This window comes from Mauremys mutica, chromosome 3 (assembly GCF_020497125.1).
Source record: "Mauremys mutica isolate MM-2020 ecotype Southern chromosome 3, ASM2049712v1, whole genome shotgun sequence".
NCBI lineage: Eukaryota > Metazoa > Chordata > Testudines > Geoemydidae > Mauremys > Mauremys mutica.
In genome coordinates this window covers 133,940,128-133,955,799 of record NC_059074.1, presented here as the reverse complement: position 1 = coordinate 133,955,799, position 15,672 = coordinate 133,940,128, and the positions used below count along the sequence as shown (strand labels likewise).

Genomic DNA, 15,672 nt, shown 5'->3' with positions numbered 1-15,672 from the left:
TTATACCCGCCGCCCATGGTGCAACTACAGTAGAACACCAGAGTTACAAACTAACTGGTCAACCGCATGCCTCATTTGGAATCAGAAGTACGCAATCAGGCAGCAGCAGAGACAAAAAAAGCAAAAAGCACCATACTATGTTAAATGTAAACTATTTTAAAAAGGTAAAGTTTAAAAAAGATTTGACAAGGTAAGGAAACTGTTTTTGTGCTTGTTTCATTAAAATTAAGATAGTTAAAAGCAGCATTTTTCTTCTGCATAATAAGATTTCAAAGCTGTATTAAGTCAGTGTTCAGTTGTAAACTTTTGAAAGAACAATCATAACATTTTGTTCAGAGTTACAAACAACCTCCATATCCGAGGTTTTCATAACTGAGATTCTACTGTACCTAAAAAATACTACTAGATTCATACAAAATATAAAAAGGAGCACATCTCTAGGGCTCCAGTTTCCTCTGCCAAAATTACAAATACAAAATTAGATTGCCCACAGAGCATTAAAGTCCCCTACCTTCCCATCCCATTTCTCTGAGATCTATTTCTAACAATTAGGCCTAAACACACATACAAAAGTGAAATCTCAACTCCCACTTAGGGTATGGCTACACTGGCGATTTGCAGCGCTGGAAAGCCTCCACCAGCGCTGCAATTAGTAAGTGGCCACACCTGCAGGGCACTTCCAGCGCTGCAACTCCCTGGCTGCAGCGCTGGCCGTACACCTCACTCAGCATGGGGAATAAGGATTCCAGCGCTGGTGCTGCAGCGCTGGTCATCAAGTGTGGCCACACACCAGCGCTGTGATTGGCCTCCAGGGTATAAGGTGTATCCCAGAATGCTTTTATAAATTACTCTCTTTGTTTTGTTATGCAGCCTCTCTTTGTTTTGTTGTGAACGAGCTCCGTGCGGAGCTCCGTTGCCGTTGCCGCTTATCTAAAAAACAAACAGAGCTCCTGTTTGCTGTGATCATCTGTACCTGGCTGTAAACAATCAAATGAGATTGCAGGCAGGGAGGGAATGAAACAGCGGGGAGTCGTGTTGGCTGCAGGCTGTTTGCAATTAAGAGTTAAGACTAAGGGGTTGGAAACATGTTCTGATTTTTCAAGTCAGGAAGCTAAACACACAGTGTTGGCTCCAAAAATCCACTCTCTCTCTCCCCCCGCTCCCTGTCACACTAGACCCCACTCCACCCCCCTCTTTTGAAAAGCACGTTGCGGCCACTTGAATGCTGGGATAGCTGCCCATAATACATCACTCCCAGCAGTGCTGCTAATGCTGCAAATGTGGCCACACACCAGCGCTGGTAGCTGTGAGTGTGGCCACACACCAGCGCTGCTCCTACACAGCTGGATGACCAGCGCTGCAAACCGTAAGTGTAGCCATACCCTTAGCTGCCTCTACTCTTCTCCCCTAAGGGGGGTTTTAATGTGCATAGCAGGAATGTGCCAACACATCAATATTGTCACAGATATTTCCCTGCAGTTTTGTCACTGTGATCCACTAGCATTCTTTCAGGTCAGGTGTGGCCTGGGTCCCAGAGAAATCAAGACAGTGCCCCTGAAGCATTTGGGATACTTCAGTATGGTGAAAGATGGACATTTCTGAATAAAACATGATGCTCTAGATAAAAATCAGACTCTTGAACAAAAGCGTACTGGGACAATTGGAGGGGGAAGCGGGCAGGGGGGGGGGCACCAGGATATAGTGTCCTAAGACAGCTAAAAACAATTCAACAAAAGGAAAACAAGTTTGTTGTAAAACCTTCCTAGATTAAAAGAGAAAACTCTAAGTTATCAACTTTACAATACAAGGAAAAATAGGTCTGAAAAACAATGAAAATAGATAATAAATAAAATTAGCTAGTCCAAGTAGCTGCCAAATGAGGTCCCTCAGTGAGGATGAGAGAGTACATTCATAAGGCTTGCAACTGTCACCTTAATTGCAGTAAGGTGGTTTAATGTTTTTCACTGTGAAATTCCATAGGGCCTATCTTACCGTTCTGAGTCAAAAGGATACTATCAACTTGTTTTTTTAAAATATAGTTTCTAAGAGAGCACCCTTTAAATAGTATTTTTCTGAACATTTTAAAAATAGCTTTTCTATAAACCTTTTAAAAGGTTTTTCAGCCCCGTTGATGTTTACAAGGAATTTATTAGTCAATTTCCCCCTTGCCAAGTATATACTAGAAAATGATTAAACTGACTATATATAAGGTACTGTCAAACACAGGAAGTAAACAACCAAAAAAAGAGAAGCAATCACAACAGTCTTAGGAGTTTCTTTCAGCCATAGCACAGGGGTTTTATTTGTAACAATAATATATACTCATTTTTGAGACAGAATTGTGATTTTTAAGTTTATAGTATTCCTTTAAAGCTTTGAGACATGTAGACAAGACATCTACCCTAAACACTTTTGGAGAATTTGATTTTACACAGTCATAAACATCCTTGGGAATCTATTCTTTCCTTGATGTGACACACTATTGGAAGGTATCACACATCCAGAAAAAGACTAGATACCTAATAAAAAAAATAAAAACAAAACAATTTGGAACAATTATGAAACAAAAAAATATATATTCATATATATACCTGAGATCAAGACTTTCCAGATTCTGAACTTGACAAGCAATATCCGTAACTTTCTCCCAGGAAGGCAACAGATTTTTTGATAGATTTATACTCCTGATATCTGATAATTCACTTTAAGAAAAATGTATCAGAATACTGAACTTCTTTTTTCAGAGAATGGAGGTATAACTTTACAACTATTGTGTTCTTGAACCAAAATATAGCAGAGTAAATCTGTTTGAGCTAACAGATACTGCTGCTCAGTTACTCCCTAGTTTGTATCTTGGAATCTGGTACAGAAATAGTACATTAAGACTTATAAAAACTCAGTTCTACAGGTCCAGAAGAGTGTTTATGTCTAGAGTAAAGAACATACAGTTCTTATTTGTTCATTTACTAATACTGTGTACAATTCTTGCTATGAATTTTGGAAACGCAATATGTAAAAAATGGAATGTATTATTATTGATTACATATTCGCAGCCACTGATGCCTATGAATAAAGTGCTTCTCCAGTAACAGCAGAATTTTATGGTCTTATCTACACTAAATTTTTCCTTTGCTACCACCAATGCAGCTCCTGATAAAAGGTGGTAGTTAACAGGATGGATTTGATTTAAATCACTAGTCAGGAAGACTCGATTTAATCATGGATTGCTACATAAAAGTGTATTCTTGTTGGTTGTTATAACCTTAATACATATTCTTCACAACTCAGAGATAGATGTAGGTTTCGTTTTTAGAAGGTACACACTATACATTTTTACAGTGATTTATTTTGAAAGCTTTTCAGATTAGTTTTACAGCTATATCAGAAAATGAATGATTGGTTATTTCATTTAACAAAGGTAACTGAAGCAGATGTTTATGAAGTCATTGGGAGGGGAAACTATCATTAATATTTGGAGGATTTTCTTGCCAGGCTGTATTAGGAGGAGAACATTACCAGACAGACATTTAAACTGTTGTATTTAACTAAAACCACCACCACCACCACATGTATTCTGGATTTTTGTCAACAGCAAACATATAATATTTTAACAAAACAAGCATATGCATTTTTTAATTTAGTTAAACATTAAAAGTTTTTAAAATCAGGTTTGTTTTTGTTAAAATTGTTTTTAACTAAGATAGTTAAATTAAACTTAAAAAAAGGAAATTAAATCGACTATGTCAGCCAGGTCAACATGAGAAACTTTAAATATTGGCTACTGCAGCTAACTCAGGTCGTCTTCACGTTCATTTTCCTGTTTGTTCATAATCTGGAAAAGAAAAACAAGCTGTCCTGCTTTTTCAGGTCCCAGATGATTTCTCAATTTGGAATGAATTAGTCCAAAGGAAGAAAATATTCTTTCTATACCAGCAGAAGAAGATACTGCTGTTAAAAGTGAGATTATCACTTCAACAGTCTCTGAATCCAAGTGTTTAAGTGACTTCCACCAGTTCACTGGTGTGACTGTCTTTAAAACATCATCATCAAATATATATTTATTGAATGGTTCACTCTTAGCGCTGAAATTTATTATAGATGGCATTATGGAAGGATGATTGCTGGTTATCCATCTCATAGCCAACTCTTCTTCTTCAGCAGTTAAGGTTTGACTGAGTGACATTATGAGTGTAATATAATCTCTCATTAAAAAATAACAGGGCCAGAAAAAGTTAATTAACTCACAGACTGACCTAACCCATGGCCGAACTTTAGAAACTGGTTAGAAAAATATGTAAATGAATAGAGCTTTGAAATGCAAGTCTGCATTATTAAAGGTAGAAGGGTAGGTGTTTGCTCAGATCTTGTAATGTAAACAAACAAGTCTTGTCTATTGCTATAGCTTTGATTCAAAGATCAAAAAAGAAATATTAACATTTAGAAAGATACTTAAGTGAAATAGTATTATTGTCTATATGTCTCTTTGAAGGTTGTGGTAACCTGTATCTAAACTGTTTAATGGATAAATTACCCTGTGCTAATTGCCAGGATGTTTGGAAGAAGAAATTAAGCCCATTGTTTTCTCAGGCCAAAAAGGCTGCTAAAAACGTACAAGAACCCTGGGGCACGATCCTACTTCATCTCAGATCAGCTTTGAGTTTCAAGAAAGGAAAACCTCAAGCCATAAGGATTAAAATCCCCAGTCACTGACCGGAGTCACCCTAAATATGGACATTAAACTATAACCTATAAACAATTTCTAAAAGGACTTTTGGCAACTATAAGGTCATCTCTACTATGTATCTAATCCTCAAAAATTAAATTAAATTCTGTCTGTATATTGATCTTTTAACCAACTCTCTCTCCCTTTTCCTTTTTAATAAATTTTAGCTTAGTTAATAAAAATTGGCTAATAGCATGTATTTTGGGTAAGATCTAAGTTATAATTAGACCTGGGTAAGTGGCTAATCCTTTGGGATTGGAAGAACCTTTTCTATGATGAAATAAAATTTTCAGTAATCATCATCATATCTAACGTGTGTGTCTGGATGAAGGCTTGAGGCTGGGCACTTTAAGGAAACTGCGTTGTTTGGACTTCTAAGTAACCAGTAAGATACTACAGAAGCTGTTCTGTGCTGGTTTGGTAAATCTAAGTATTGAAATAACCACCAGCTTCTGGGATTTGTCTGCCCTGTTTTGTTTGCAGTTCACCCTAACTGAGTGACCTCAGCTGGCTCCCCCAGGCAGCACCGTCACACTCTGGTACTGAGTATTGAGAATATTTGCAAGAAAATGAGCTGGAGATCGTGCTTGTCCCATTTGTTTTTTTAATGCTTGTAATTTAACTCTGTCATTGCATATTTCTCTTTTTAAGATCTCACTCAGTTCCTTCCAAATTTCAAGAGCATCAGCAATAAAACAGCTATTTCCCTGCATTTTGTTCAAGGCTACAGAAATAGGCTTCAGGGTACTCAGCATGTGTTCAACATTTCTCTTAATCCCAGTGATGAGAGCTTTGGCTGTGACAGTGCCATCTATTTTTTCACGATTTTGTTCACAAACTATCATCAGATTAGACCAGTTCTTGATCTAGTGCTCAAAACAGTTCACAACTGAGTTCCATCGCATGTCTTGTGGGAGAGTTAGCTTGGTTCCTCCCACTTTTTTCAGAGCAGCTGTTGCAAAGTGGTTGTTACGGAAGTATTTTGCAATTTCAACAACAACAGCAGCCTTTATTTCTGGAACACTGAAGTCTTTGGCTAGGAGGTGCATCAAATGAGCACTGCAACCATATGTTATTAGCTTGGGACTCTCTTCACTCTCTTCTAAATAATTTCTTCTCATCTTGGATACATTTGCAGCATTGTCTGTGACCAAGCTGCGTACTAGACATTTGAATTTTTTTTCACAATTTGTTATAGCTTTTACTGCTACTTCTTGTAGGTATTCTGCTGTGTGCGCATTTCCTGATGTATTGATGGTTTCTGTGAGGAAGACATTCCCTTCTTCTGTTGTCACACAAGAACATACAACAGGATCATTGTGGACATTGCTCCACCCATCAAGACTCAGGTTAACAATTTCACCCTCTAGACCTTTTGCACACTGCACAATTTCTCTTTCATACACTTTATCCAGCAATTTGCCTGCGACATCCGCTCTGTTGGGTGGAGTGTAACCTGGTCTTAATGACTGAACCATGTTAATGACGTGTGGGTTCTCAATCACACAGAAAGGAGAGTTTGTTGCATAAACAAACCGGGCAATTTTTTCATCAATTACCTCTTGTTGTAATCTGCTGGTTCTTATCACAAACTTATCTATAGTTGTTTCTGGATGATGGAGATTTTTTTTTCTTTTTACTACAGGTGATATACTGTGGCTATGTGACATACATGATGTGACTGAAACACTATCATTGGCAGATAAGTCTGAAATGATAGAAAATGATAGTGATCTTGAAGGTGGATAGTCTTCAGAATCCTGTATGTTGAGGATGGATTCTCCTAAACAAAATAAGTCAATGCAGTTAATTATTACCACCATATTGCTCATTTAGTATTACTCATTGCATTCACTGATACTCAGTACTACTTTAAAGGTGAAATTGTAAAAGGAAGAAATGCCTATTTCAGCTATTTATTTTTTATTACAACTGCATCTAATATACTAGTACCACAGAGTAACAACTACACTTTTTGCTCAAACATGAGAATTCAAGAATAGTCCAGAAGGAAGACAGGCAGTCCTTAAGAAAGAAGTATGAAATAAAAAAGTTTACCAACCTGAAGATTCTGCATGTTCAGACGTATTCCTTTCATCATCTTCAATGCAGCTTCCTCCTGAGAAGGAACACTTCTCATGATGTTGTTTCATACGGGCAACCAGACCTTGCATTTCTTTGTTGCACTCTTTGCATTTTGCACTCATGCCTGTCTTTAGAGGAACTTAATTAAAATATTCCCAAACTGGGCCTCTTTTACGGCCTGCTGCCATTATAGGTTTTCCCTTCTAGTGAAAGAATGCTATGGTAGATCTCAGATCAATGAAGGCTACACTCAGAAAGACCTCAAGGAATGTGCTGCTCAAACAGTTTCACTTTTGTTTCTACTGCCTGTCCCTCCCTTCTCACATTTATTTCCAGAGGTCTTCTCCTTGTCCAGATCTAGTCCACCCCCAACAATCTTTTATACATTGAACTTTTTGAAACTTTGCACTTTTAGAGAGAGGTAAGGGACTGATTTTGTGTACACAAACTTGCAGAGGGACAATAGGGTTGAGGTCTGTTATTTTTCACCTCTATTTATTATTTATTTAAAAACATTTTTGCTGTTAACAAGCATGTTATCTCTGGAGACATAAATCCACAGTTTGAGAACTGCAAAAATAAGCATCTCTGATGGTATCTTCTAGACTGAGCACAGAGTCCCACTGGGTAGATAGAAAGATTAACCTAAATAATCTACATACTATAGAATTAGAATTTATAATCCTATTCCATGATGAGATATCTTTGAGCTATAATGTATTAAAACTATCTTTAGATGGGTTTTTCCTCAAAAAAAAAATCTGATTTAAATAAAAAAATTGATTTTAATGATTTTTTTAAAAAAAATCATTTATTTTTATCCACCCTAGTAGTTACCTGAACTGGTATTTAAGAAAACCCTACTTGTGCCCATTATTATGGAATTTCTACCATTCAAAAGCATGTATAGTTAGAGGACAGACTGAATTAAGCTCCTAAATTTAATAAAAATGACCAAAACTGATTTGAAAACAACCTCTGAAAATATGTAAGTTTAATCCCTTAATGTCTGCAGAGTACACCTGGAATGCTTAAAGTGTGTGTTTGATTTATGTAAATAGTAGAACATAATAAAACACCTTTAGAAAAGGATACTAGGACACGTTCTGCTGATTTCCTCTTTCTGACCAGCATGGCTCACTGCACATTCTCTCACTGAGATGTCTACCAATTTGTTCAGTTGACTACATGAAAAAATACTGAACGTTAATTTATATACCAAACAGAGAAAAATAGCACAGATTATATATTGTATAAAAGCACCCAGATATTAAATCTAAACACTATGCATTTCACATCCCTTTTACAATTACTATTATACAAACACTATATTACCAGATAGTGGTATCATCTTCATCTAAATCACAGAAATGCTATAATGAAATACCCTTCAGCAACATTACAGAACAGTTTGTAAAAGCAACAAAGAAAATGACCTTATCAGATATAAATCAGAGTAATTCAAGCAGGCAAAATTTAGTAACCTAATTTGGAATTTGGGACATCCAGGCTCTTACAAAAAGAGCTACAAGAATGTTAATAATTATAAATGATCAGTACCTTTGGTTTTAAGTCTCTTCTGAAAAAAATGGTATTTTCAACTGTTCAGTAGCCTCTAATGACACTGGAGGGGTGGGGGGAATTGATTCAGTATCAGCTTACAGGAGGAGAAGAGTGCCATCTACAGAATCAAGACCACACAACTGCTGCAGGAGTTCCATGGAGACATCAGCATATATGCAGCCTTTTCCATACACCACCCCAATTATCAACAAATAACTAAATTTCCTCCTCCTCTTCTTTCCCAGATAGAAGAATGAGAGCCACTTAGAATAGGTGAAGACAATTCCTCACTACTGGTACTGTGGGCTTTCAACCCTTGATTTTTTTATTCACAGAATATAGTCACCACTAAGCTGAGTTGATACCGACATTAAAACACTAACAAATCATACACCATACAACAGCCCCCTATCCAACCCCTCGCTCCCACCCCCTGCCCCCTTACCGCCCTGCCTAGAGCACCAGTGGCTGGCAGCGCTACAGCCGCGCCACCCAGCTGAAGCCGGGCCACGCTACCGCCGCCGCCACCACCACACAGCACAGAGCACTGGGTCAGGCAGGGCTCTGCAGCTGCGCTGTCCCAGGAGCTCACAGCTCTGCCGCCCAGAGCATTGCGCTAGCAGCAGAGCAAGCGAGCTGAGGCTGTGAGGGAGGGGGACCAGTAGGGGAGGGGCCAGGGGTTAGCCTCCTGGGCCAGGAGCTTGGGGGCCAGGCAGGATGTCTGCCCACCCCTGCCCTAGCACAATGTTGTTGAGTTCACAATACTAAACAAATGTTTAAATCCCCCCGCCAAAGAAAAAGTTCCAGCAAAAAACAAGAGATATAAATGTTTATTGAAAAGATTGCTCTCATAAGTTTTTAAAAAATAGATGCCCAAAAGCTATGCTATAGGCTCAAGTCATCCAATCCCCGGAGTCTGTGAATATCTAATACAGAATCATGGTTATAATTCCCAGACAAAAACTGTTAAAATACAGTTAATGCTGTGAAGGCATATCAGTAATTCAGCATAAAATATGTTACAGGCATGCTGCAATTATCCCAAACCAAGTGTTATCAACCCAGAAAATTCACTGTTAAGGTTAAACTTAATCCCCATCCCAAACATGTTAAAACTATGGAAATACACAATTAGGGCACCCAATCCAATTTTAACTGTTTGCACTGTCACAGACCTTTCAACTTCCCAAATAGTAAAAACTCCCTAAAATTTTGTGCACAAGCTACATGTGGATTATTATTTCTACGTTTAACTATCATTTCCCCCCCATTTTTCCCCATAATGGAAAGTTTCTCCTTTGGCAGAAACCTTAACACAATAGTGTTTGTGGACCCAGACTCGATTAAATTTTCAGTTATGAAAAATTACAGGAGGAAAATATTAATCCTACAAATTATTCAAATGTACCCTAGGCACAAGACTTCAGTGTGTTTTAACTTTTTGGAAAGTTTGATGAGTCTGCTATATTGGGTACGTCAAGACTACCCGCCGTATCGGCGGGTAGTGATCGATTTCTTGGGGATTGATATATCGTGTCTCATCTAGACATGATACATCGATCCCCGAACGTGCTCCCGTCAACTCCGGAACTCCACCAGCGCGAACGGCGGTAGCAGAGTCGACAGGGGGAGCCACGGACGTCGATCCCGCACCGTGAGGACGAGAGGTAAATCGATCTAAGATACTTCGAATTCAGCCACGCTATTCACGTAGCTGAAGTTGCATATCTTAGATCGATTCCCCCACCGGTGTAGACCGGCCCATTGTTACTGAGACTTTTAAAAGGCAAAAAATGTCTGACACTAGGTGCTATATATTTTAAAAGGACACATTTTTAATTAATTTTAATTTCTAAACTAATTAACAGATTCATTTGTAAATTCTCAGGAAAAAAGATCTGTTTTATTTTTGAGGAGGCTACACAAGTTTTCATATATAACAAAGAAGCTGAATTCCTGATTTAAAGGACAAAACTCTACTCAGCCTTAACCATGGAGTCAATATCAATACCTCTATAATATAACTCAGATTTACATATATAAATTACACTTGCCTTTGTTGTTCTATAATAGAATCAAAACCAACAAGTTCCACAGTCTTCTTTCCAAAGACTAATGCATTCTCTTTCTCACATTCAACATCTTGCTCAACATTCAATCCATAGCGGTTCTTTACTGCAGTAAGAAAATCCACACCAAAATTTCCCTTGTTTGGGCGGATAAAGGATCCTCCTGTAGGGTGACTGGAAGGGTGGGAAGAGAGAGGATGTGTACCAAAAGAGGAAATACAAAATAGCAGTCAGTCTTCTGGTAATAGTTTCCTGATCTCAGAGTACTTTTTAAATTATTTGTACTTTGAGAAACATTAGAAAAAATATGGAATTCTCATTCTACTACTGGTGTGGAATTATGCAGTTGTGAAGTATCAGGCAGCACATGCACCCCTTACTGCAGTCAACAGAAGTCAGTATAATCTCCAACTCCCCCCAGTAGATGTTATTAGCAGCACTTGTACCAATGTTATGAGATAATAACACATGAGAACTAAATTCTTCGTAACTCAACTCCTTAAAAAAAAATCTTTATTTCTAGAAAAGCAGAAAGGAACTGTATCCACAGCAATGGGTTACTTCTGGGTATTGTTAAAATTAAAGTAACTGTTTTAAAAGAATCATAACTAAAAATATCATCCATCTCAGATAAGTGTAAAATGATCATATTAACAATACACAGGGCTTTGTGTATTCCACAGATAGCTGTAGAATTCCTTGCTATAGTATCGTGCCCCAGAACCAAAGACAACAGTCATCTACCTGTACAGTAGCTGCTGTTCTTTGAGATGTGGGTACAGATGTATACTCCACTCAGGTGTGCATGCACCCAGTGCACCAAAGCCAGAGAACTTTGCTTATCAGTACCCATAGGTGCACCATTTGCATCCTGTTGCCCTCCCCTGGCTGTTAAAGGACAATGCCACCCCAATCCCCCGAGTTCCTTCACACTGAACATCAAGAATTGAAACTCCAATGCAGAGAGGAGAGAAGGTGGGTCATGGAATACACATCTGCCTCCACATCTCAAAGAACAACAGTTACTGTACAGGTAGGTAACCACCTTTTCTTCAAGTGGTTGCAGATATGTATTCCGCTCAGGTGACTCATAAGCAGTATCAGTAGGATGGAGTCGGAGACTACTTGAACGACCACAGAACTGCGTTTCCAAAATTTGCACCTGATCGAAATGCAGTCACAATAGCATAATGCTTGGTAGAAGTATGTATGGAAGACCATGTAGCAGCTCAGCAAAATGTCCAATATTGAAACGTCACTGAGAAATGCAACTGAGATGCTTGGGCCCCTGTTGAATGAACTCAAACTTTGTGAGGTGGTGGCAAAGCTATCCCATACACTGTTATAACACAGGATGTTATCCACCTGGAAATCATTTGTACAGAGAATACTTGACTCTTCAACTGATCTGCAAAGGAAACAAAAAAGGCTCAGTTCTTTCAAAATAAAACACCAAGCATAGTCTCATACCCAAGGAATGAAGACGCTGTTTGTCTGCATTTGAATGAGGCTTGGGAAAAAATACAGTTAAATATATTATCTGGTTAAGATGAAATTGTGACACCATTTTAGAGAAAACTTGGAAAGAGCCCTCAAGGCCACCCTTTCTTTGAAAAACTTGGCATACAGAGGGTCTGACATTATGGATCACACCTCACTAACTCTTCTTGTGGAAATTATGTCCACAAGAAACATTGTTTTGGTAGAGGAGGAGTACAATCCGTGAGTTTACAGGTTCATTAAAAATTCTTGCTAATGGGCTTGCAATTTCATGTGCCAGTTCCTTTAATATTCTTGGATGAAGATTATCTACCCCCCCACACCCCGATTTAGTCCCATTAAACTGTTCAAGTTTAGCTTCTGCCTCAGATGTGGTAATATCTACCTCCATATTCTCATTTCCATTTGTCATCCTACCATTATCCCTAAGCTCCTTGTGATGATGTATCCCATAACACTTTATGGGAATATGATATAACTGGAGTATGTTTTATGCTACATGCTTCATCCTATTTGTATGCATGTATCATTTTTGTACTTGAAGTTATGAACATTGTCTGTATACTTGCTTGATTTCTAAGTAAGCTTTGTAAGGCATTTGGTCATCTTCTTTAGAAAGGAATTTGCAAAGTTAAGTGCCCATTCAAGAAGCACTTAAGGAACAATGGATCTTGGAAGGCTCCAATCCACATAAGAAGTCTACTTGAGGACGTTCAAGGTAGCATGTGAACCATGGCTGCTACCTGTAGTTCTGAGTCATGCATGGACATGTGACTTGCCCACGTGACTCCAAAACTTCATCTTGGAGCTAGACTTTGCATAGGAGTGAGGAGGGGGTCTCCACCCACAAGAGAAAGTCTATTTAAACCCCCAGGAGACCTCTCCATTTTGGCTTCAGCTGGATAAAAAGAGAGCCTCTCCACCCCCAAGGATACCTGAAAGGAACTGGAACAAAGGACAGTAACTACAGGGGGTGTGAGTGATTGCTGGACCAGATTAGAAGGAGACTAGTCTGTAAAAGGAAGCTTACTGGGTGAGATTTTATTTGTATTCAGTTTCTTAGACAAACTAGTGTATTCTATTTTAATTTACTTGGTAATTCACTTTGTTCTATCTGTTACTACTTGGAACCACTTAAATCCTACTTTCTGTATTTAATAAAATCACTCTTTACTTATTAACCCACCCAGAGTATTTATTAATACCTGGGGGGGGGGGGCAAACAGCCGTGCATCTCTCTCTATCAGTGTTATAGAGGGCGAACAATTCATGAGTTTACCCTGTATAAACTTTATACTGGGTAAAACGGATTTTTTAGGTTTAGACACCACTGGGAGTTGGGCATCTGAGTGTTAAAGACAGGAACACTTCTGTTAGCTGCTTTCAGTTAAGTCTGCAGCTTTGGGGCAAGTAATTCAGACCCTGGGTCTGTGTTGGAGCAGACGGGAGTGTCTGGCTCAGCAAGACAGGGTGCTGGGGTCCTGAGCTGGCAGGGAAAGCAGGGGCAGAAGTAGTCTTGGCACATCAGTTGGCGGTTCCCAAGGAGGTTTCTGTGATCCAACCCATCACACTCCTCATTAGCCTCATTAAAGACTGAGGCAAAATATGTGTTTAGATATTGGGGCATGCCTAATTATCCTTAACCTCCACTCCATCCTCAATGTTTAGCGGTCCCACTTCTTTCTTTGTTTTCTTCTTATGTATTTATCCCACAATCCTACATCACTTTCCAGGCTTCTGTGGATGCCAAAAAGCCCTAACCAACTGCTCTCTATCTGTTGACAAAACCTCCAGCTTCCCTCTGACAACTTCTATGTTACAGTTTTGTTTTCAGAACAAAAATCTGCAGTAAACTGAAATCTGAAAGAGTGGGGACAGTAGGAAATTAAATAGACTATCAAAACAGACACAGACTACTGCACTGACTAGGTTATTCATTTTCCTATTTAATTAAATAGAACCTCAATTTTCAATTTATCTGAAATTGCTGCAGAATTTCTAGTCTGCTGCACCAGAATGCCAGCAAAATTAAAGGATCTTGTCACAGTTTAGATCCACCTTGTCACTGAGTACACAGGACTTTGCCTATTAATTAAGTCAGAGAATATTTGTACTAACACCAAAGACAAAAATCTCTCATTTAACAGTATTCCACGAGATAGCACAAATCAAAGACAAGTCACTTTTGAAACAAATGAATCAATATTCAAACTGCTTTACAATTTAAAACTGTATATTCACTGACTAACAAATGTGTACATTTACATGTGGTTTATCTGTACATAGCATTGTAACCTAGCCAGTTCAAAACATTGCAACCCTGATTCATTCAATGACATCAAAGTCTGAATATGGATTAATTTTATGCTTTCAAAAAAGTAATGTTCATGTAGAACCATTATATATAAAGAAAGATTTGAATGATTATATTTACCAAGGGAGAACTCCTTTTTTTAAAGCAATAAATGCCTACAGCAAAAGAGCACCTAGATTCCTGTGTCACATTTTCTGCTACATTTTAAGTACAAATTTGATTCTCTGAACCCTGGTGCTAGGAAAACCTGGAGACTCTGATAAGGTTGGATGGATGCAACTGGCTGACGGATGGTATATTGTGCTGTATATCATTTCCAGAGGTAGCTCAAGTTTAGTATTATGAGAGGAAAAGTTAGAGCAACGCAGGACAAGAAGAAAAGTGAGCTGCACAAACATTATAATGAATGAGAGCTGTAAACAGCTAGACTCTAGAGGAAATTTAAGAAACATATCCATGGGATAAGAAACGTTTCTTCAGAAATAAAATTGTCTGCCCGATATAACAAACAATAGATTTTTCCTGATTTGTTAGCCATGAATTATCTCCTTGGAAAAAACTGAGTATCACTAATTTTGCAGATCTATTTAGCAAGAATTGTCTAATATGCCAATTCTTGATAAGCATTTTCTGTGTTCTAGATATAGACAAATTCTGCTGCTCCATTACCCTGTTCTAGAATTTAGGAATGGAGCCATCTGGTTACTTTATGTAACTAATTCTATAGTAAGTCTGTGTTATATACTTTTGCTAATTTTGATAGCTGTGTATTGTTCAACAAAAACAATAAAATCTTTACTGAAATTTATGAAAATAATATATATAAGGGACTTGCTATAGTTAAATATGCCTTTGTTATTGAGAGATTAAATTGCTGTAATGTGCTCTGTAAGAGGCTATGACCTGGAACCATACAGAAGCTGAAGCTAATGCAAAATGCTATGAACCACTTATTAAAGCACAGTTGCATTTTGAGAGCACGAGGCCAGTGGTTTGAGATCCGCATTAACTCCTAATAAGCTTTTAGATGGAATTCAATGTGTGGGTTTTAATCTATGAAGTCTTAAATGGTTTGGGACCTGGTTACCTCTCCCTGAGCCATACTATTATGCTTGAGATCAGCAGAGACATTCAAGATGAAGTCCTCTCAATATAAATGAGAGGGACTGTGGGCAGGATGTTCTCTGTGAGGGGTCCACAGTCTTGAAACTTGCACCCCTTCCTCACTCTGTCCATCAGAAATCAGATGTGTTAACCTTTTAGGCATGCTGCAAAACTCATTTTTCCCCCCCTCAAGCTATATTAAGGGGCCTGATATTAGATCATCATTAGTAGACAACAGACCACCTCTAAAAACAAACTAAAAATGACCACAGCAGCCTAGTATGAGATCAACTCACCCCTTCTTCCCTGGATTT

The 15,672-nt window shown here is 38.3% G+C and overlaps 1 protein-coding gene across 6 annotated transcripts in view; it reads right to left on the bottom strand.

Annotated features, from left to right (window-relative positions):
• TBCE (tubulin folding cofactor E) overlaps positions 1 to 15,672 on the bottom strand; it is a 72,698-nt gene that overhangs the window by 34,434 nt on the left and 22,592 nt on the right. For all 6 annotated transcript variants that reach the window (XM_045009362.1, XM_045009363.1, XM_045009358.1 and 3 more), the window contains exons 4-6: positions 10,426 to 10,614; positions 7,904 to 7,992; positions 2,592 to 2,691 (exon numbers count right to left, since the gene is read on the bottom strand). In XM_045009362.1, coding sequence (XP_044865297.1) covers positions 2,592 to 2,691; positions 7,904 to 7,992; positions 10,426 to 10,614 — 378 coding nt within the window. The remainder of the gene's footprint in view (positions 1 to 2,591; positions 2,692 to 7,903; positions 7,993 to 10,425; positions 10,615 to 15,672) is intronic.